Source organism: Giraffa tippelskirchi, chromosome 10 (genome assembly GCF_054371585.1).
Source record: "Giraffa tippelskirchi isolate mGirTip1 chromosome 10, T2T-mGirTip1v1.2.pri, whole genome shotgun sequence".
NCBI classification, from domain to species: Eukaryota; Metazoa; Chordata; class Mammalia; order Artiodactyla; family Giraffidae; genus Giraffa; species Giraffa tippelskirchi.
The window spans coordinates 25,464,053-25,485,725 of NC_137284.1; the positions used below are offsets into that span (position 1 = coordinate 25,464,053).

Below are 21,673 nucleotides of genomic sequence, written 5' to 3' on the forward strand. Positions count from 1 at the left end.
ATGGGGAACTCCTCCTGTGTACTTTGGGTTGTTTGGAACTTGATAGATTTTCTAAAGCTAAAAACTTGATAGATTTTCTAAAGATGACTCTAAAGAGTCATCTTTACATACTTACTTAATGAGTATATTTATTTTAGGCTAGTTGGTTTGGTCTTATAATATTTTGCTTAATATATATGCAGATATTTTTAAAAGTAAACTTATTCTTTTAGTTATTTTTTTCTCATATTGTCCTCACTCAACTTTTGGATCAAGACTATGTCAACCTCATAAGAGATCTTAGATAACTTTCCTATTTTTATTTTCTGGAACAACTTGTATTAGATAAATATTAATTCTCTAACTTCTGTGTATGGAAGTTTTTGTGGAGAAGGTGTTATAATTTCATTTCCAGTGTTCTCTTTTTCTATTTCTCCTTCTGTCAATTATTCCATTTTAAAATTTTTTGTCTATTTTATCTCTCAAATGTATTGACTAATGCTTTTTATAATAATTTTACTGATTCATCTCTTAAAATAGATACTGTTATTCCCTGCTGTGTCATCTCGTATTTTTTTTAAAAAGATATTATCTCCTCTTGTCCATTTTTTTTCCCCCCAGTCTTACCTGAGCTTTGTCAATAATGTTAGACTTTCAGAAAACTATGCTTTGGTTGTATTATTTATCTATTTGTATTTCCTATTTCCTTGATTTACCCTTAACTTTACTATTTCTTTCTTTCCTGATTCTCTATGTCTGTCTGATCTTCCCAACCCAGGGATCAAACCCAGGTCTCCTGCATTGAAGGCGGATTCTTTACCAGCTGAGCCACAAGGGAAGCCCCAAAAATACTAGAGTAGGTAGCCTATCCCTTCTCCAGGGGATCTTCCCGACCCAGGGATGGAACCCGTGTCTCTTGTATCTCCTGCATTGGCAGACAGGTTCTTTACTATTAGTGCCACTTAGGAAGCCCTAAAAGCTATATATACAGAACTCAATATTTTACAATAAAAATTAATAAAGCACAATGCCTATCTAGACATATCCTGGAAAAATCTCTGAATTAGATGAATAAAGAAAATCCTCTAAGCATTTATGCAGAAAAAGCAGTTAATCGAAAAAGAACCAAGAACCATGTTTGGCTCAGTCCCCACCTTAAGATGCTTAATGTCAGAAAACAATGAAGTAATTTATAGAGAATTTGAGAAGGGAAATAGTGTGATCTTAAGAGACTACAGTCAGTCAATTTATGTCTTACACATCGAAAACAGAAAAAAGATATTCTCAAATATACAAGAGCTAAGTCTATGTCACTCGCTTAACTCAAGTGACCAGAAAGCCAAAACATTAACACACAAGTGAAAAAATGTGTAAAGAAAGCCTGGACAATGTTCCTATGGGGGTATACAGAAATGCATCCAAATCATTAGAACAGTGTCGCTGGCAGTGACTGCTATAGAGATTAAACCCAGCACAACACTGAATCTGCCAAAGTGGAAATATTTGGAATTCCTTTCACAATGACACTAAAATGAAGCTAATGTATCTTGTTCAATGAGATTAATACTGTGTGAATAATTTCCCCTAAAAATCATTCTCAGGCAAGTTTATCAAAAAGTTGAAAAGTCTAATAACTATAATTGTAACTTTTTAATTGAAGAACTTAAGTCATTCTTGAAAAAGAATTCTTACAAAGAAACATGCCAGAATGTTGAAGTGAATTTCCTTGGTTATTTGCGTAAGACTGACTTCTTTATTCATGATATTTTTCTGCAGTTTAATTTAGTAGTAAACAATATTACTTTGTAAATAAGAAAATAAACTTCATATGAAAAAGAACCAGGAATTTCCTGGCAGTCCAGTGTTTAGGACTGCACACTTCCACTGCCAGGGGACAGAGTTTGATCCTTGGTCAGGGAACTAAAATCCCACAAGCCACACAGTGCAGCCAAAATAAATAGATATAAATTAAAGTTCAAAATTAAAACACAAAATAAATAAGCAAATGTCCAAATCTAGATTTCCCAAAGAAATGTAAATTATTAATTATAAGCTCAGGTCAATTGTTCCCCTCATCTTCACCTTGTTCTCCTGAACTATATTTCTAGAAATTGTTCTTATCTATTGAAAAAGCAAAAAATATCTCTCCAGGCAACAGAAGATGACAGAATATACAACGAGGAAGGGAATTTAGGTATATTTAGTACAGTGTTTCAAAATCAGGAAGGATTTTGGCCCAGGGACATATGACAATGCCTGGAGACATTTTTGGTTGTCAAAACTGGGAACAGAGTGGGCTACGAGCATCACATGTTAGAGATGCTGCTAAACATAATGCACAGGACTGCCTCCCACAACAAAGTAGCATCCTTGATTAAACTATATATAATTATATATAATATATAAATTATATTACTTAATATATATTACCATATATTAGATTTTATGTATACTTAAACACAAGTGCAAAGAAATTGCAAATGCTGTCCAAAGTTGAACAACTATTCTATAACGAAAAGAGTAAGCAATGAGTGATAATGCAAGTGATCACAGAAGAGTATAGTTGTTTCTACCCTTGAAGTAGAGAAATGGCCAAGGTGAGGCTCTGAATTGTTCACGTGGACCATTTCCATCTTTTCTTTATCTTTTCTTTAGGCAAAGGTCCATGCAGCCCCCCAAGTGGGCAGATGCAGATTTTTCCTGCTGTCCATCTGTCTCCCAGTCCATGACACTGGCCCTGAAGCGCATCGAGGTAGTTATTCCTACTGAAATGTATAAATGAGAAAATGCTTTTCCTCCATAGTTAATGAGGACCTAAAGAAGGGTGCAGATTTTTTAAGTCTCTGCCAGATGTTGTTTAATAATATCATCAGCCTTTGAGGAGAATAAATTATATCTGCCGTCTGCCAGGTCATTGGCCCTAAAAGTTTATAGTTTCATTAATTTTCTTTATGTGGACACAGACAAGGCCTAAGCTTCAACCCCCTACTTGTTCTTTATAAGCACATTTTCCTCAGGCCATTAGATACACGCAGATATAACCAAGTTGAAGCTATTTGGGGCAAGGGTAGTATCTGAATTTGAATTTTCTTCATGTTAAAGTCAAAAAATTATGGATAGCCACTCAATTAGAACTCTCAAGTTTGAATCATGTTGTATTTAGTCGGGGGCCATTGGGTCTGTGAGGCTGAAGCAAATTGTGTGAATAGGAGGTACCAATTTATAGGGGTTTCAAGGAGAAAATAAACAATGTTATCAAGGGGAAGTCTTATTAATATTCAGAAAAAATAATATCAAGGTCCAATAAAGGTAAAGCAATAAATGAGACATTAACAATGAAGTAAGATATCTGATATTTCAGAAATAGGACAAAGTTAAGCTCAGGCCAAAAACCATTAATAGGTTAAGAACCCTTTTTGTTGTCTTGTTAAGGATGCTTTTTCTATGTCATTTGAGAGGGGGGGGGGGAGAATTTCCTTAAATGGACCAGTCAATCTTAAAGGAAATCAACCCTGAATACTCATTGGAAGGACTGATGCTGAAGCTCCAATACTATGGCCGCCTGATGCAAAGAGTCGACTCTTTGAAAATCTGATGCTGGGAAAGATTGAGGGCAGGAGAAGGGGGTGACAGTGGATGAGATGGTTGGATGGCATCTCTAACTCAATGGACATGAGTTTGAGGAAATTCTGGGAGACAGTGAAGGACAGGAAAACCTGGCATGTTACAGTCCACAGGGTTGCAAAGAGTCGGACATGACTTAGTGACTAAACAACAGCAACAAAGGGACTGTACAAGAGTCCAATAATTAGGATTCAATTTTGGTTTTAACAAAAATTTTAAAAGCTGAAGTTTAAGAAGGAAACTTGTATTTCTTTGGTATAGAACACAAAAGAAGGGAGCTCAGTAGTGGAACAGGGATTGACAGTACATCCAGACTTCCCGAGGAAATAGATTGAAGTAGATTGTAGTAGATCAAAGGACCTCAGGATGGAGCTAGGGAGTTAGTGTGAAACAGATGTAGATTCTAAAGGTGTAAGCAATCACGATTCCTATATATTCAAGTGACTCAACTTTGAATCCAACCTAGGTTAATATAAAGGTCAAATTTGAGAGGGAGTACAAAAATATTGGATTGGGGAAGCTCTAGATTGCTTTCAAATCATAAAACCTAAGTATTGTAATTCCACGTAGAAGAAATAGGTTGTTGTTTGACAGACATGGTAGAAAGTATGTGTGTTTTGGAGCAAAACAGATGTAGGTTTCAGCTCATGCTTTTTCTCATTCCTTGATTTCTAGATTTTTCATCTGTGTCATGGAAAAATGAATACAAATCTCATCCAGTAGTCATCTCAATTAGAGACCCAGAAGAGTGTCTGGTCCATGCAAGATCTCAATAAGTGAGCTATTTGCTTATTGCTAAAGCTTTTATATTCCACCTCAGGCTTAGTGTTCATGTATTTAGCTTCCAGTCTTACATGCCCTGCCACATACTCCTCACGACACATCCTCAGCCTTTCCCTGAACTTGATACTGATCACAAAGCCTATTCCCATACTTCATCAGCCTTCTTACAGCTTGATGCAAGTTCTAGCCGCCCCAGTCAATTTTCTCCTCCCCTTCACTATGCTTTAATCTGTCATCCTTGGCTCAATATATTCCCTGGCAACTCTAAAGGTGATAAACATTGCACCTTGACCTGGGCCCCTGACCTAGAGTAACCATAAGTCCCAGCTTACCTGAAACAGTCCCCACTGGTGTGTCTGACTTCCTATCCAGTTAAAGATTGGTCCATAGTTTTCAACTTTTATGAAGTTTCATTATTAATAATTGTATGAAAGTACACTGGAATGGATTTGGCAGGCCTCCCTCCACTTGGTACTCTCAGTTTCTGCCGTGGTTTCTCCTAGTAGTGTGTGAGCTGCATGGACAATCAACAGAACACTCACTGTAACAGGAATATAAATCTGAAATATAACCAGTGATAATCCCTCTCTGGTTTCATGATCACTTTCAGGAGCTCCATTTCAAGAAGAGCATATAGGACAGTCATTCATAAAATAAAGTGATCTCAGACCTAAGTAGCCAGGCACAGCTAACTCCTTTGGTTTAAGGTAATAGGGGTGATAGCTCCTAGTTACTCAACACATTAGCTTATTTTACTGTGCCATGGCATGCAAAATATATTAATCAGGCAGACCACCAGCTAGTGGGGTTAATGGGAATCAAAAGATACTATGGTTGACTTGTACATACAATATGCATGGGATATAAAGGCTAAGCAATCCTACCATAGACCAGAGAGTATTTGGAATGCTCTTGTTAAAACAGCTCTATGTGGTACAAATCTAAAACTGTTTGTGTGATTTTTAAGTAACACTTTAGTTTACAATAAACGCCTTGGCAGAAATGAGTTAAAAAATGAAAAAGTGTCTAGAACTGAGTTTTCTTTTCTCACAAAAATTCATGTTTATGTTGTGCATAAGTGGGTGTTCAGTCATGTCCAACTCTTTGCAACCCCATAGACTATAGCCTTGCCAGGCTCCTCTGTCCATGGGATTTTTCAGGCAAGAATGCTGGAGTGGATTGTCATTTCCTCCTCTAGGGCATCTTCCCGACCCAGAAATCGAACTCATGTCTCTTGGTCTCCTGCATTGCAGGCAGATTCTGTACCTCTGAGCCACTGGGGAAGCCTGGTGCTTATGTTACTTGCATAAAATATTTGTCAATATTTACAATCCACCATGGAGGCCAGAGTGACATCAGTGACCACACAAAGACATAAATCTGTAGAAGAAACATAGATGTCTATACTTCAAAAGTTAGTCATTAAAAAAGACGTGCCTGAAAATGACAATTTAACATTGGCAACTGTGTGTTTACATATTGTTGTGTGAAGCATGTCTGTTTGATTAGATCAAATGGCTGTTTTTCAAAATTACATTTGTTCATTTTCAATTGCAAGTTTTCTTGGACATATACACAAACAAAGGATAGTAGTGTGCTAACTCTATTAGCAGAAGAACTTTGCAAAGAGTTTTATATGACAACAGTTTTATATCTGAATCATCAAATACTTGAATTAGAAAAATCACTTAAGTCCAATATTTTAATTATTTCAACAAATTCATAGAATCATAGTGATGCTATTTAGAGTTCATTCCATCAAAGATAAAATATCTGACATAACTTTAAATACTATTACAAACTCAGTTTAAAAGTGAAATATTGAAGAAAAGTATCTGTTATTAGGATGACACGAACAGATACTTTGGTGGATCACAATGTTATGATGAAAACAAAACAATGTTCTTAGAGATCTATGGAACAGAAATCTACTTGGAATTAGTTGTACTAAAAATACAATTCACATTTATATTAAACTGTGCTATTCTACTGATTAAAATAAAAGTTGCAATTGTCAAGATTTACAAATTCATATATACATGTGTGTTTGTGTGTGTATGTGTGTGTGTGTGTGTGTGTATATTTATATATATTCACACCTACAGAGAGAAATGGTAATACACAGTAATTAAACTATAACTTTTTTAAGAAAAGTTCGATATTATATATAAAAAAAAATGCTTTAGGATGGCAGGTCTAAACTCTATACTATGTTTCATCAATTGAATTTTAGAAAAGTATCACCTTTTAAGAATCATCTTCTATGTAAGCATAAGATTTTTAGTATTATTTAACTTTTTTGTTAAAGAAAATATTTTAAATATTAGTACCTTTTTTTAATTTTTAAAATCTGTTGAAATTTTCAGTGAAAATGTTCAAAAAATGGAGCACAAAACAATGCTGCATAACAAGAACTGAACAAAGTAATAAGATCTAAAATGGTTTGCAAACATAATTTTGAAATTCTATAATTCCACTTTAATACACCTGATTCTTGGAGAAAGTTTTTTGATGGTACTCTCACTCTCAATTATATGTGATACATTCTGTACCATGTTGGAATGAAAGTAAGAAACCCTATCATGTTATATATTTAATTTTGATGATATTTGGAAAAACCACCACAGAGAAAAGTAATTAGATGATTTTGTCCTGTAAAAATATGTGAGGAGGAGAAATGCTGTGAATAAAAACTCAAAGTACAGTGAAAACATTGGACAGAACTATTTATACACATCAATATGAAACAAAAATCTGAATTGAGAAAATGCTTCATTTAGAGTAATTTGTTCTAAGCCTACCAAGATTATTGTACATGGTCAAGAGATTATTTTCTCTCAAACTACAGTCCACCAAAGAGTCAACTGAAGATGTTCACTCTTTCATTGAGCCCAGGTGGCTCAATGTTAAAGAATTTGCCTGCCAATGCAGGAGACACAAGAGACATGGGTTCGATCCCTGTGTTGGGAATATTCCCTGGAGGAGGAAATGGCAATCCACTTCAATATTCTTGCACAGAAAATCCCATGGACAGAAGAGCCTGGCAGACTACAGACCACAGGGTCACAAAAGAATTGAGCATGTTCACAACTGAGCATGCACACAAGACACAAGACAAGACTCTCTCAAATGTGCTAACCAGAAGACTATAGGCAATTTCATCAAAACTTCAATAAGTCTACATTAAAATACATTGTTCAGATAAATATCAGTGATACAATATTAAAGATAGATATAGCCACAAAACCAATTCAAGCATGTGAAAATGTGCTGAGAATAATTATCATACTTGCCTATTTTTTTAATGCTCGGTCAGCGTAATGAAGGGTGAGTGATATTTGTGTTAATAATCCATCACATCTATTTCTAACTAATTTTGAAAATAGTTTTAAGCATTATTATGAAATTCGGGGAGTAATGAACAAGCATTTTAAAATACGTGTATATAGATAGATAACACTACTATGTATAAAATAGATAACTAACAAGGACATACTACAGAGCATGAGCAACTATACTTAATATTTTATAATAACTTATAAGGGACAAGAAACTGAAAAAATACACACACACACACATAAAACTGATTCACCATACTATACACCGAAATTAACACAACAGTAAATCAGCTATACTTCAATAACGTTAAAGTATATATGTATATTTATAGTTACTTTAGAGCATCTTTACATTCTCAGAAGCGCCCTGCTTTGGGTAATAAATCACATGGTAAACCTGCCTAGCTTATTTTCTTTTACGTCACCTTCTTCTCCTAAATTGGGTTCAGCCAATGGATGAAAAGCTCACCTATATAAGCATCTTATAAAGAAAGGCAGAAGAGTTAGGGAGAGAGAAAAGAGGGGAAAAGGAAAGGGAGGAGGAGAGGAGGTGGAGGAGAAAGAAGGAAGGAGCGAGGTAGAGGGAAATGTCTCCAATATCTGGTGGGAAAAAGGGTCCAAAAGCTGCCATGATCTCTGTTATACCATTTCAAATTTTCCTTCTGCTTTTCTATTTTAATTTTTTTAAACTGAGATATAATTTACTTATAGTCTAATGCAAGTATCTGGTCCACATACTTCTCTACAAATTTTTATCTCTGTATGCACTATATGGCCACTACCCAGGTCAAGATTTATACCACATCCATATCCCAGAAAGCTCCCTCCTGTGCATCCCAGGCAACATGACCACAACCAAATCAGACAGAGGAAATCACTACTCTAATTTCTATCACCATAGATTAATTCTGCCTTTGTCCTTGAAATTCAAATAAGCATAACCATACAATATGCACTCTTTTGTGTCTGACTTACTGTGTTCAAAATGTTTTTGATATTCATCCATGTTAGCTTTGTTATGTTTTTGTATCATTCATTCTCTTATTGATAAATATTTAGGTGGTTTTCTTCTTAGGGTTATTACAACCAAAGCTATTATGAATATGTTGTACAAATCTTTTTGTGGATATATCAGCTTTTTTCTCTTAGATATATATATATATATAAGTGGTGAATGGAAGTGTAGTGATATTGTGGTTTTAATTGGCAATTCTCTCATGAGTAATAGTGTCAAACAGCTTCTTCATAAGTCTATGGTTCATTTGAATATACCCTTTTTGAAGGGTATATTTCTCTTCTGCTACTGAGTGTAGGGATGGTGTCTTTTTCTTATTGACTCATAGGAATTCTATATATTTCCTGAATATGAGTCCTTTGTCAGTATTGTGTACTTTATTATGAATATTTTCACCCAGTGTATAGTTTGACTTTTCTCTTTTTCGCCAGTACTTATTGATGAACACTAGTTTTTAACTTTGAAGTCAAATTTATCATTTTTATTCTTGGTGCTTAATATCTTCACCTATGCTAATGTCACAAGGACATTTTCCTATATTTTCTTCCAGCTCTTATGTTTAGATCTATAATCTACCTCAAATTAATTTTCATTTATGGTGTGAAGTAGGTGTCAAAGCTTATTTCTTTTTCCACTGGCTATCTAATTATTCAAATGCTACTTATTAGAAAGACTTTCCTTTCTCCCATTGAATTTTATTAGTGTCTTTTGTCAAAATAATTATTTTTTCTTTACACCAAAACAGAGAGGGTGAATCACTTTGCTAAACAGTCATTATGCAATTCAGCACACCCTGTCCTTCAAAGAGGAGAACAGAGAAATCTGAGGCCACCTTGGGGATAAAAGCAAGTTGAACCTCCATTCGCTTTTATAATCAAAAAAAGCTCATTGCTCTTGCTCATTTCTTTATAACCATTTCCCATTCACACAAGGAGTGCCAAGCTGCTATTTTTCCTTCCAATTTTTATGTTAATTGTGTGATTCTTTGATCGAAACAGTTATTAATAAGCATATATGGTTCCTGGATGGCTTTAAAATCTCTTCTGATTGTTCCCACAGTGACACATCCTTAGTACAATGGTTTGTACTTGGAAAAGTTCTAGCTTGGGAAACCAAACACAAGTCCTTCCATTAATTGGCACTGTGGATGACCTTGAGCATGTCACTGATCAATCCTTATTCTTAATGTCCCCATTTAACAAATGATAGTGTTAGATGGTTGATCTAAAACCCTTTCACTCTGACATTCTAGGATTCAGTGAGGGAAGCGGAGGTTTTGACTTGATTAACTGCATCTCCTTCATCACCTGTTAGTGTGTTTGGTAGCAGAGGAAAACTGAAAGGTTTTTTCCCTCCCCTATTTCTTTCATTCAACTACCCAATCCAATTAACTACAATTAAAATTTGTAGTTTGTAATTAGTGTGTCTGATAGGTTTGTTAAAAACCTCATAAGTGTAAATCTTTGGCCTCCCTTTTTCAGGCTTGGCAGCTGTCTTACTCCTTTAAATTTGAGCTCTGCTCACCCATTTGTGCCACTTCTGATTCATTATTCCCTGTTCTTGCTTATTGATGGTCTTTCCTCCTCCCCACTTTTCTCCTTATAGTGATAACACATTGCTTAAACAGAATTTAGGAAAGATTTTAAATTACCTGGAAACTATTCTATTCAAGGAAGAATGGAGCATTGTTACAGGACTTCAAGCCCAGTTGAAATATGTCAGCATCTCAGACACATGTTCTAAACACTTCCCATGCTGTATAGCATAAATCTGTATGTCATGAGACATGACTCCTCTTGTGACCTGTGAAAACTGATTGTCAATCACATGTCCTGAGAAGTGCCAAGAAAATCCCTCACACCCCAATATATTTCCCATAGTGGGACATGTTCACTGATGCTTGGTTTTGTAAATTTTATTTTTATTTATTTCCATTTTATTGAATGTATGTGCATCAAAACAAATTTATAAGGAATCTAAATTTCGTGAGGGCAACGATTTTTGTCTGCTTTTTAAATGTTTTTAATATCCCTATCACCGAAAATAATGCTATAAAATAATAGATGCCAAATAAATACTTCTTGAAAGAACTTATAAGTTAAAAGTGAATGAACAAATTACATTAATTTAATTATAATGTGTAATTTGTTATTTTACCTCAAGACTCTTGTCCTCTACTACTAAAGATGCATTATGAAAACAACATCCTTCAGTACTTACTGATGCCAGCTTTATGTCAAGGTATTAATAGGCATCCCTTCATCTACTGCTCAAACGGTTTTATGAGGGAGTCACTATTATTTTCATTTTTTAATCACTAAATTCAGGCTTAGAAAAAATAAATAACTTATTGAAGGTATTAAGGTTAGTAAGTGGTAGAACTAGCATTATAATTCAATTACAAAAAAATGAGACACATAACAGAAAAACTTAGACATCAAGAAAAAAGCAATTCTACCACCCTAATGTAACTATCATAACTATTTAACTACTTAATAACTACTTATTAACTTAATAACTACTTAAAACTATTAAATTAATAACTACTTAACATAATTTCTTCCCTGATAACTCCGTTGGTAAAGAATCCACCTGCAATGCAGGAGACCCCAGTTCAAGTCCTGGGTCGGGAAGATCAGCTGGAGAAAGGATAGGCTACCCACTCCAGTATTTTTGGGCTTCCTTTGTGGCTCAACTGGTAAAGAATATGCCTGCAATGCAGGAGACCTGCTTCCAAGGAGCAAGTGTCTTAATTTCATGGCTGCAGTCACCATCTGCAATGATTTTGGAGTCCAAGAAAATAAAGTCTCTCACTGTTTCCATTGTTTCTCCATCTATTTGCCATGAAGTGATGGGACTGGATGCCATGATCTTTGTTTTTTGAATGTTGAGTTTTAAGCCAGCTTTTTCACTCTCCTCTTTCACTTTCATCAAGAGGCTCTTTAGCTCTTCTTCACTTTCTGCCATAAGCATGGTGTCATATGCCTATCTGATGTTATTGATATTTCTCTCGGCAATTTTGATTCCAGCTTCTGCTTCATCCAGCCCGGCATTTTGCATGATGTACTCTGTATATAAGTTAAATAAGCAGGGTGACAACATACAGGCTTGACGTACTCCTTTTCTATTTTGGAACCAGGCCACAACAGTCATTCCAATTAATATTCAATGTTGATTTCCTTCAGGATTGACTGAGCTCCCACAAATGCCTCACATTTGTGACATCACAAATCTGAATCCTGATCAGTGGGACAACAGAGCTCTTTCTTAATCACTATGCTTAATTAATCAACCATTGTCTTTCCTAGTCCCTACCTCCGGGTCAACTTTTTGTTTTTCCTCCTTTTTGTATCTATACCTTTCTTGGCACAATGTTTCCAATCAAGATCTCAACCATTTTGTGATTATAATTTTGATTTTCCACTCTAGCAATACACTTGATGTGGTCCAGAGACATGGTTATTATAGTGGCACCTCAATCAAGAGCTGAAATTTTGATCTTCAAGCCTTTCCCATTCCCCAAAACAAACAGAGCACACATCTTCTCACTTTCTAATGCAAAATAATCTAGACTTCGTTAGACTTTCCTGGAAAACAAATCATGCTTTAAGGAGATTTCCATTAATATAAGTAATATTAAGTAAAAATAGAGGAAGAAGAGTTGGCCCTTAGATTGTATATGCTACATGAGCATCCTTCTGTCACAAGTCATAGTATATTTATCTCAGATTTCAAGGGATTTATCCCCTCTTTTAAGACTAGTCATTGACATTTTGAGTATAAAAATGTTTCCAGACTTACTTCCTCATTCATTATTACCTTCCCTCATGTTGGAAGATAAGGACTGAGACTTTTCTTGCATTCACTACATAAATGTTGGATTAAAACCCAAAGTGCCTGTAAAATATCCAACTCATTAGTTGCCATTTTAAAAACTTTTGCCAGTTTTATTAAAGTATTCTTTTAATCCAAAACTCAAATATTTAGTAAATATCTCCAAAAGTATGGCTAACACTTACAAAGGACATTTATTGAGTGCTTACTGTATGCTAGGTACTTGGGTAAAAGCTTTACATGCATTAGTCCACTTATCCTCACAACAGTCCTATAATATAAGGTATTTTTATTATCACCATCTTTAGGATATTAAGGGTAGGTTCCCAAAGCTATTAAAGCCTAAGTTCAGACGATTCACTTTCAAAGTCTAGAAAATTATCCATCACACTATACCTACTTTTCTATTTTTAGCCCACATTTATTGATTAAGGGAAAGCAGATTTTTTTAATGTTGGTAGATGAAGTCATCACAAGATGATTGAATTAACAACAGTTCAGTTCAGTTGCTCAGTTGTGTCCGACTCTTTGCAACCCCATGAACTGCAGCACACCAGGCCTCCCGGTCCATTACCAGCTCCCGGAGCCTACCCAAACTCATGTCCATTGAGTCGGTGATGTCATCCAACCATCTCACCCTGTCATGCCTTTCTCCTCCTGCCCTCAATCTTTCCCAGCATCAGGGTCTTTTCCAATGAGTCAACTCTTCGCATGAGGTGGCCAAAATATTGGAGTTTCAGCATCAACATCAGTCCTTCCAATGAACACCCAGAACTGATCTCCTTTAGGATGGACTGGTTGGATCTCCTTGCAGTCCAAGGGACTCTCAAAAGTCTTCTCCAACACCATAGTTCAAAAGCATCAATTCTTTGGTGCTCAGCTTTCTTTATAGTCCAACTTTCACATCCATACATGACCACTGGAAAAACCATAGCCTTAACTAGACGGACCTTTGTTGACAAAGTAATGTCTCTGCTTTTTAATATGCTGTCTAGGTTGGTCATAACTTTCCTTCCAAGGAGTAAGCTTCTTTTAATTTCATGGCTGCAATCACCATCTGCAGTGATTTTGGAGCCCAAAAAGATAAAGTCTCTCACTGTTTCCACTGTTTCCTCATCTATTTGCCATATAGTGATGGGACTGGATGCCATGATCTTAGTTTTCTGAACGTTGAGCTTTAAGGCAACTTTTTCACTCTCCTCTTTCACTTTCATCAAGAGGCTCTTTAGTTCTTCTTCACTTTCTGCCATAAGGGTGGTGTCATCTGCATATCTGAGGTTATGGATATTTCTCCCGGCACTCTTGATTCCAGCTTGTGCTTCATCCAGCCCAGCGTTTCTCATGATGTACTCTGCATATAAGTTAAATAAGCAGGGTGACAGTATACAGCCTTGATGTACTCCTTTTCCTATTTGGAACCAGTCTGTTGTTGATATTAAAACTGAAAAGTGTTTTAATTATCAAGTCTAGCTCTCTTTTTATTCAAAAAAGGGATAAGATAATATAATTCATAGAGAGATCACATATTTGTCTGAAATAATGCAGATTATCTGGGATTTGAACCCAGATTTCCCAACTCCAGTGCTAATTTCATACCATTACACAAAATCAGATGTACCCAACCTTTTAAGACAATGTATTCTTGATTTTGCTTAGCATGATTTTCAGCTGTTTTTGATTATTGGAAAATTTCATCAAGGCAAAACTGTCTAATCTACCAACTGCCTTCACTCATTTATACAAAGCCAAGCTTAAAAGAGTCATCCTGGGATAATTAGAAGAATAAGAATTTTTATAATCAATCAAGGAGACAAAATAAATTATAATCAAATCAATCTTATACATGTCATAAGGCAAACTATGTACCTAGTCATACTGTGGGCTCCCCTGTGGCTCAGTGGTAAAGAACCTGCCTGCCAATGCAGGAGACTTGGGTTCAATGTCTGGGTCAGGAAGATCCCCTGGAGAAGGAAATGGCAACCCACTCTAGTATTCTCACCTCGGAAATCCCATGGACGGAGGAGCCTGGGGGGCTACAGTCCACAGGGTCACAAAAGAAACAGACATGACTTAGTGACTAAACAACAAGAAAGTCATACTATAAACATTTTTTTAAACTGCTATTCTCTGGAGAGGATAACGAAACTTGCCCATTAATAGGGTATATATCTTAATTTTCCCTCTGCCTGGAATATTCCATTCTTCAACAAGGCTTCTTCCACACTGCACCCAAACCTTCAATCTTCCCTGCTAATTTATTCATCTTTGTTTCCTTTTAAAATCCTCTCCTTTGCAGACTTCTCTGACATCCACCATACTGTTAGTATGGTCAGGCATCCTTCTGTGAAGTGTCATAGAATCAAGGATTTACCTCTTCATACAGTATTTATAAGAGAGTACCTAGTGATTAATCATCTGTTTTCTCCCCAGGACATTAGCATATTTAAAGTGACATTTTGTCCTATGTCCCCATACTTAAATCACTATGTATTTCTTGAATAAAAAATTGAATGGACATCATGAATTTGCAACAAGTCATACCCTGCCCAGCTTGGCTTCCTGATGACCACCATTATTCATTGGCAAGGGCTCTGGTGACCATGAAATGGAGCAACAATAAGAGGCCTTATCTTATTACATATTATATATGATAAAGGAACATGAACCATCATCACAATTTTGTATGTCCATACGCCTTCCTAAAGCTAACTTCTTCAGCTCACAAATTCTCCGTGAATGCTGAGAGAGTGATTCCAATCTTTTATATTCTTGGCCACACTTTAAATTCTAGAATTTGAATCTGTACTTGAAGATTACATTTTATTCACAGGTATTCCGCTATTTTCTCAGTCCCCTGTCAGCACTCGGTCATTATTGAGTTGAATATTTGCCTATGTTGCTTCCTTTACTTGATAGGGATCCCTTCTGTGCTTAGTCACTCAGTTGTGTCCGACTCTTCACGACCCCATGGTCTGCAGTCTGCCAGGCTCCTCTGTCCATGGGGATTTTCCAGGCAAGAATACTGGAGAAGGTTGCCATATCCTCCTCCAGGGGATCTTTCCAACCCAGGGATCAAACCCAGGTCTCCAGCATTGTGGGCAGATTCTTTACCATCTGAACCACCAGGGAAATAAGCCATTTCTATTTCATACCACTCTTCTTGCCATCTAGCCACAAGGACTCACCTATATAAAAGCTTACACAGAGTCCTCAGTTCAATTCCACCTGCTGTAAGTCAAACTAATACTACGTGTACTCAGTTGCTCCCAAAGAAAATTTTACACAATTAAAATTTGACAGCTGGCTCAACAGTGAAGAGTTTGCCTGGCATTTTTTACCACAGTTAATCTGTTGAAAACCACACTCCTAAGAGGACTTTTCCCACCTGTACTTCTCTGACCACCCATGAAAATCATTCCACCATAGTCTTTTGACCTCAGGAGCTCACCTCTCCCTCAAAGAAAAGTTGTAAAAACATAACCACAAAACAGGGGGTTCTTGATTTTCCATCCCAGCAAACTCTTCCATAGAACCATTGTTATCATAAATGTTCCCATTAATGCCAGCATTGTTTTATTAGCTACACAATTTGTTTTGTGGCAAGTAGGTGTTGAAGAAAGGAGCCACAGAAAGTCACCTAGTTTTCTGGAAGTCTCAAGAGCAGTTTCCCTGATACTCTCTGGTATGTCCTTTCCACACATCATGATGAACCACTTTTCTTCCCTTTTTCTTTAATGGCAATGAAGAAGTGAAACATCAAGACTCAGCTAATATGATAAATTAGTGATGTTTGGAGATCTCTATGGATTTTTTTCACTTTATAAGGCCCAAACCCACACAGTGATTCTTTGCCATTCAAAATGTATGTGTTTACAAGGGGCAGGGAATGTGGTAGGTGGGTAGATGTGCACACACTTGTGTTTAGCATTCAAGTGCACTTAACAAGAACTAGATTTCATCTTTTTCCCTAACAGAATTTTTTAAAAACCAACAAAAGCCATCTAGTATCTTAGTCCCTAAATCCCAGCTGGACTAACAGATTAACAACGTTTCTTAGCCAATAACTAACCTTATATCTGTACCTTCCATTCCTCTCATTCTTACTATCCCTCCTGTATGTTTTGTCATGAAAGCAAAACTTTGATTTACCAAAGTTAAATTTAATGAAAGAGACATGACAGACCAGATATAAGTATCAAAAATGATAAACAGGAGGAAGGAAGATGGACCTCTGCTTTATTTCCAAAGCACTTTTTCCAACCCTCTATACTAGTACTTACTATTATGGAATTGTAAATATAATGCAATGGCTTGCCTACCCATGTTTGATAAGTGATGAACGAACAAATGATACAACATGGATTGTTCAGAGCCTGGAAAGTTTCACAGTACCATGAGAAACTGAATTCAGTGCTGAAGAATAACTAAGAATTGGGTCATCCAGATGTAGAAAGTGACATGAATAAAGATAGAGAAGAGGGAATGAATCTGACTCAATAATGGGACAGGACTGTGTGCTCGTCCCAGCCTATCACAAACGTTGTGGGTGGACATGCTCTTGTAGTTCTTATTTAGATTGTAAGATGCCCTCAGCATTAACCATTAAGAAACTTTGGAGGGGAAAAAAGATTTCTTACCTATAAGTACTTGACCATAAAATGCACTCCTAGGGGCATATGGAGAGGCTGTGGATAGAGTGAAGAGAGAGCCTAGGTTTTGTTTTTTCTTTCTAAAGAAAGAAGGAACTTGGGGTTCTACTTTTATTGGATTCAGGGGTAGGGAGCCTAGGGTTTCATGGACTTGCTCTTCATTGGTGAGTGTAAAATATAAAAGTGGGAATTTAATGTGAGAGAGGAGTAAAAGCAAGGGACTCAAATGGTCAGTTATCTAAATCAACCAATATCTGTAGACAATAAAGGCAGGGGCCAGGCAGGAATAGCTCACCTGGCACTTTAACTAGACCTGTGGCTGGCAATCTGTTTATTCAAGATGGCTGTCTTTGAAGTCAATGCCTCTTTGAAGTGGATATTTCAGCAATCAAAGCTTTTGTCAGAATGGCTACCCACTCCAGCATTCTTGCCTGGAGAGTCCCATGGCCAGAGGAGCCTGGCAGGCTACAGTTCATGGGAACACAAAAAGCTGGACATGAGTGACTAACACTGCATTATAAAACAAAACAAAAACTGTCACATTTACCCTGCAGACAGTAGATCAGTCCAGGCACAGAAATAAAGACACTTTTAGAATCCTTCTTTAGAATTTGAACAACCTTTTCTACTTTTACCAACCCAATACTTCAAGTGAATGACTCTGGTCCTTTCAGCTCTTGGTGGCTGCCAGTTATATGGAGGTTACAAAGAAATATGAATAAATAAAAGGAAAACCTGGAAGGGTACATACATCACAGTTCTATTAAGTCTTACTTACTAGAAAATAAAGCTATTTCATTAACAGTTTCATTAATTATTAAGAAAATGTAAATAAGTTGGGAAAGCATTACTTGGGAGATGCTGAGTGATTAGTTACACTTTCTAACTAGAAATTTCTAGTAGGAAATGTCACCTGGAACGTTATCATTTAAATCTCAGTAATGAACACAGAAACTAATAGGAACTTTAATGCAATACCAAAGAATCAGGGAAATAAATGTCACCAGAATGCAGAAAATAAGATCTCTTTTGGCATCTATCATTTAATTTGACTTTGCTTCTATCCTAGCCTTTAAAAAAATGAATAGTCCCTAATCACAGTGTCTAGGTCTACTGAGGAAGCCATTGTCTTCATTAATTTCCTATTACACAGCAGAAGATGTTACTGAGAAGTCATTGCCTCAGGAGAAACTTGGTAACACATTCATTTTCTTAATCAGTCTGCATTCACTGAGTACTTACTATATTCTGAGCAGTGAAGGTCTCTGAAGAAGCAAAGAAAATGGCAGTGATGACTACAAGGCCAAGTAGGACTCAGTTGTCCACATTCTTAACAGTTGTCCGAGAGCCCTCCAGATCTGAGACTGAGTTTTGAGCTTAGCGTTTCTTTAAAAAAAAAATATTTTAAAGTATCTTATGCTCTTGTTGAGACATCATCCTGCCCCCCAGGGCATCTACTGCGTATGTTGGAGCGGCCCTAAACCAGTCCTTCTCTCTCGTGTTCGCCCTGACAACACCCATCTCACGGGGAAATAGATTTGTTCAAGCCTTCTTCAGAAGGCATGATTCTGTCAGTTCTTGCTCTCTGTCCCCATTGCAGAGTCTGGGCTCATGCTTTTGTCTCTCTTATACTCCCAATGATCTGTTTTGATATTATCCTCCTAATGAATTTACTGCTAGCACCTTCTCCTGGGGCAAGTGTGTATGTGTGTGTGTGTTTCATGAGCATATCAATTTTACACAAATAAATTTGGAGGTGATTGCCAGTTACCTTTGAACCCACCATTCATTTATTCATTCAACAAATTTGCACTGGGGTCATAATAATGAGCAAGATAAAAATGACTTTTGCTAATATATAGCTTAGAGTCTAATATATATTTAAATATGTAAAATCTAAAACTCTTTTCACTGAGAAACCTATAAAATATATTTGTCTTTACCAGAACAGAACTGTAAACAAATTTGCTTTAAGTCTGCCTGGTACTCCACCTATACTTTAAAAATCCCTTGATTATTCCTTGGCTTAGAATATTAGTGTTTAGAGATCAAAAGTGTTCAATAACTTCCCAAAATTAGTTTAGGTTATTGAAACTAACAATACTAATACATTATTTAATAATAGCATACTATGTGATAATTATTACTCTACATTATTATTATTAATGGGGTAAGGGTATTTATCTCATAGAGCTGCTGGTGTAAACAGTAAATGTGTATATGTATATATAATACTCAGCATATAGAAGTCAAAAATGTTGATGCAAAAAATGTTGATACATTTTTTGTGCTAATATTCATCAAAAAAAGAATTAAATATCACAAATCAATGTAATACTACAGTGTTTCATCAAATTATGTTCTTTAAATATATCAATCCATAGCATTCTTGATCAATATTTAAAGTTTTTGATATCAGAATTATCACAGAATTAACATTTTATTTAAAAATCAAATAATTTTTCACCCTGATTCTTGATCCATAAGAGTAAAGAGCATCTGAGGATGCTGTACCTCTGCACCCCACTGAGATCACTGCTACAGCTTATGATAAAATAAGGAAGCTCACAAGCAATACATATGAGTGCACTTGTCTGAGCTTCAAATGCTTAGAACTAAGGCTCCTGGAAGACATTTCTTACAGGTTTCAAACATGAGGTACCATTTCACACCCGTCAGAATGGCTGCTATCCAAAAGACTACAAGCAATAAATCCTGGAGAGGGTGTGGAGAAAAGGGAACCCTCTTACACTGTTGGTGGGAATGCAAACTAGTACAGCCACTACGGAGAACAGTGTGGAGATTCCTCAAAAAACTGGAAATAGAACTGCCATATGACCCAGCAATCCCACTGCTGGGCATACATACTGAGGAAACCAGAATTGAAAGAGACACGTGTACCCCAATATTCATCACAGCACTGTTTACAATAGCCGGGACATGGAAGCAACCTAGATGCCCGTCAGCAGACGAATGGATAAGGAAGCTGTGGTACATATACATCATGGAATATTACTCAGCCATTAAAAAGAATACGTTTGAATCAGTTCTAATGAGGTGGATGAAACTGGTGCCTATTATACAGAGTGAAGTAAGCCAGAAAGAAAAACACCAATACAGTATACTAACACATATATATGGTATTTAGTTAATCGGTAAAGATAACCCTGTATGCGAGACATCAAAAGAGACACAGACAAATAGAACAGTGTTATGGACTCTATGGGAGAGGGCGAGGGTGGGATGCTATGGGAGAATGGCACTGAAGCATGTAAATTATCATATGTGAAACGAATCACCAGTCCAGGTTCAATGCATGATACAGGGCGCTCGGGGCTGGTGCTCCGGGATGACCCAGAGGGATGGGATGGGGAGGGAGGTGGGAGGGGGGTTCTGGAAGGGGAAAACATGTACATCCATGGTGGATTCATGTCAATGTATGGCAAAACAAATACACTATTGTAAAGTTAAAAAATAGATAAATAAACTAATTAAAAAAAAAGAATTTAGATCTTCTACTTTTCTATTATAAAGACTCATGACTTCATCAGACTCCTCTCAACCTTGTGAAATTCTGATTCCATCAAGCTACGCATTTCAGAGAAGGTTCACAATGATACCTATTATTCCATGGTCTCTGTTTGTTTGAGGTTTCATAAACACTTGGCACCCCTTTCTGTCTTGAACTTTCCTCCTGCCCTCTAACATAGTCCTGTCCTCCCACAAGATATGGGGGATTTTGACACTCCCAAGTTTCACACGTGGTGAAGGCTGACTTGATGGCAGCTGCCATTTCCTAATCCCATTCCCAAATAGCCATGTCATCTGGCAGATGACGTTCAACAGGTGTGCATCATGTCCTACAAGGTCTGTGACCGCCAGAAGAGACACAGCTAGAAAAAGATCTAACACTTGTGTTGACCTGCAGGCGTTTGTCATAGCCTGGCAGTCTGTCATGGCCATGGGTAGAGATCCAAATAGAGAACAAGAGGGCGTGCTGCCATCTTAGCAGATGGGCTTGTAGAAAAGTAGCCAAGAGTCTCTATAATAAGTAACATGGACACAGCAGCAGGACAGGATGTGCAGCCAATAACATTCAATTGGCTCTTTATCTGTTGCCTAGAAACCTTGGGTTCACAAGCAACATCCTTTTCTAATTGTGACTTGAGCTGGGGACATTCCCCTCCTAAGAACCAGCATCTGTGATTGCCACGGAAAAGTGTTGAGCAGCAGCAGGCCAGCTGAATCTTTGAAACCAACTGAGCCAACAATGAAATCTGCACTTGGGATGAGACTTGCCTCTCCCATAGCTAGGTCAACAAAGGCAGTCTGTTCACCACAGCTGAGAGGTAAGGAATAAAGATGGATCGTTGCATGTTTGTGTTCTTTCCCCCTGGTTTCACTCTGAGCAAAAAACCAGATGAGGCACAAAATGGTCAAGAATAGATCCA

At 36.8% G+C, this 21,673-nt stretch overlaps 1 protein-coding gene across 3 annotated transcripts in view; it reads left to right on the forward strand.

The window, feature by feature from the left end:
- The first annotated feature begins 21,388 nt into the window (after positions 1–21,388).
- Positions 21,389–21,673, forward strand: part of LOC145523454 (uncharacterized) — a 67,786-nt gene continuing 67,501 nt past the window's right edge. The window contains exon 1 of one of the 3 annotated variants that reach the window (XR_014066565.1): positions 21,389–21,571. Coding sequence is in view for 1 of the 3 variants with exons in the window: in XM_081533757.1 (XP_081389883.1) it covers positions 21,493–21,571 (79 nt within the window). In the remaining 2 variants the exon portion in view is untranslated. The remainder of the gene's footprint in view (positions 21,572–21,673) is intronic. The other 2 variants (XM_081533757.1, XR_014066566.1) reach the window with 2 other exon arrangements.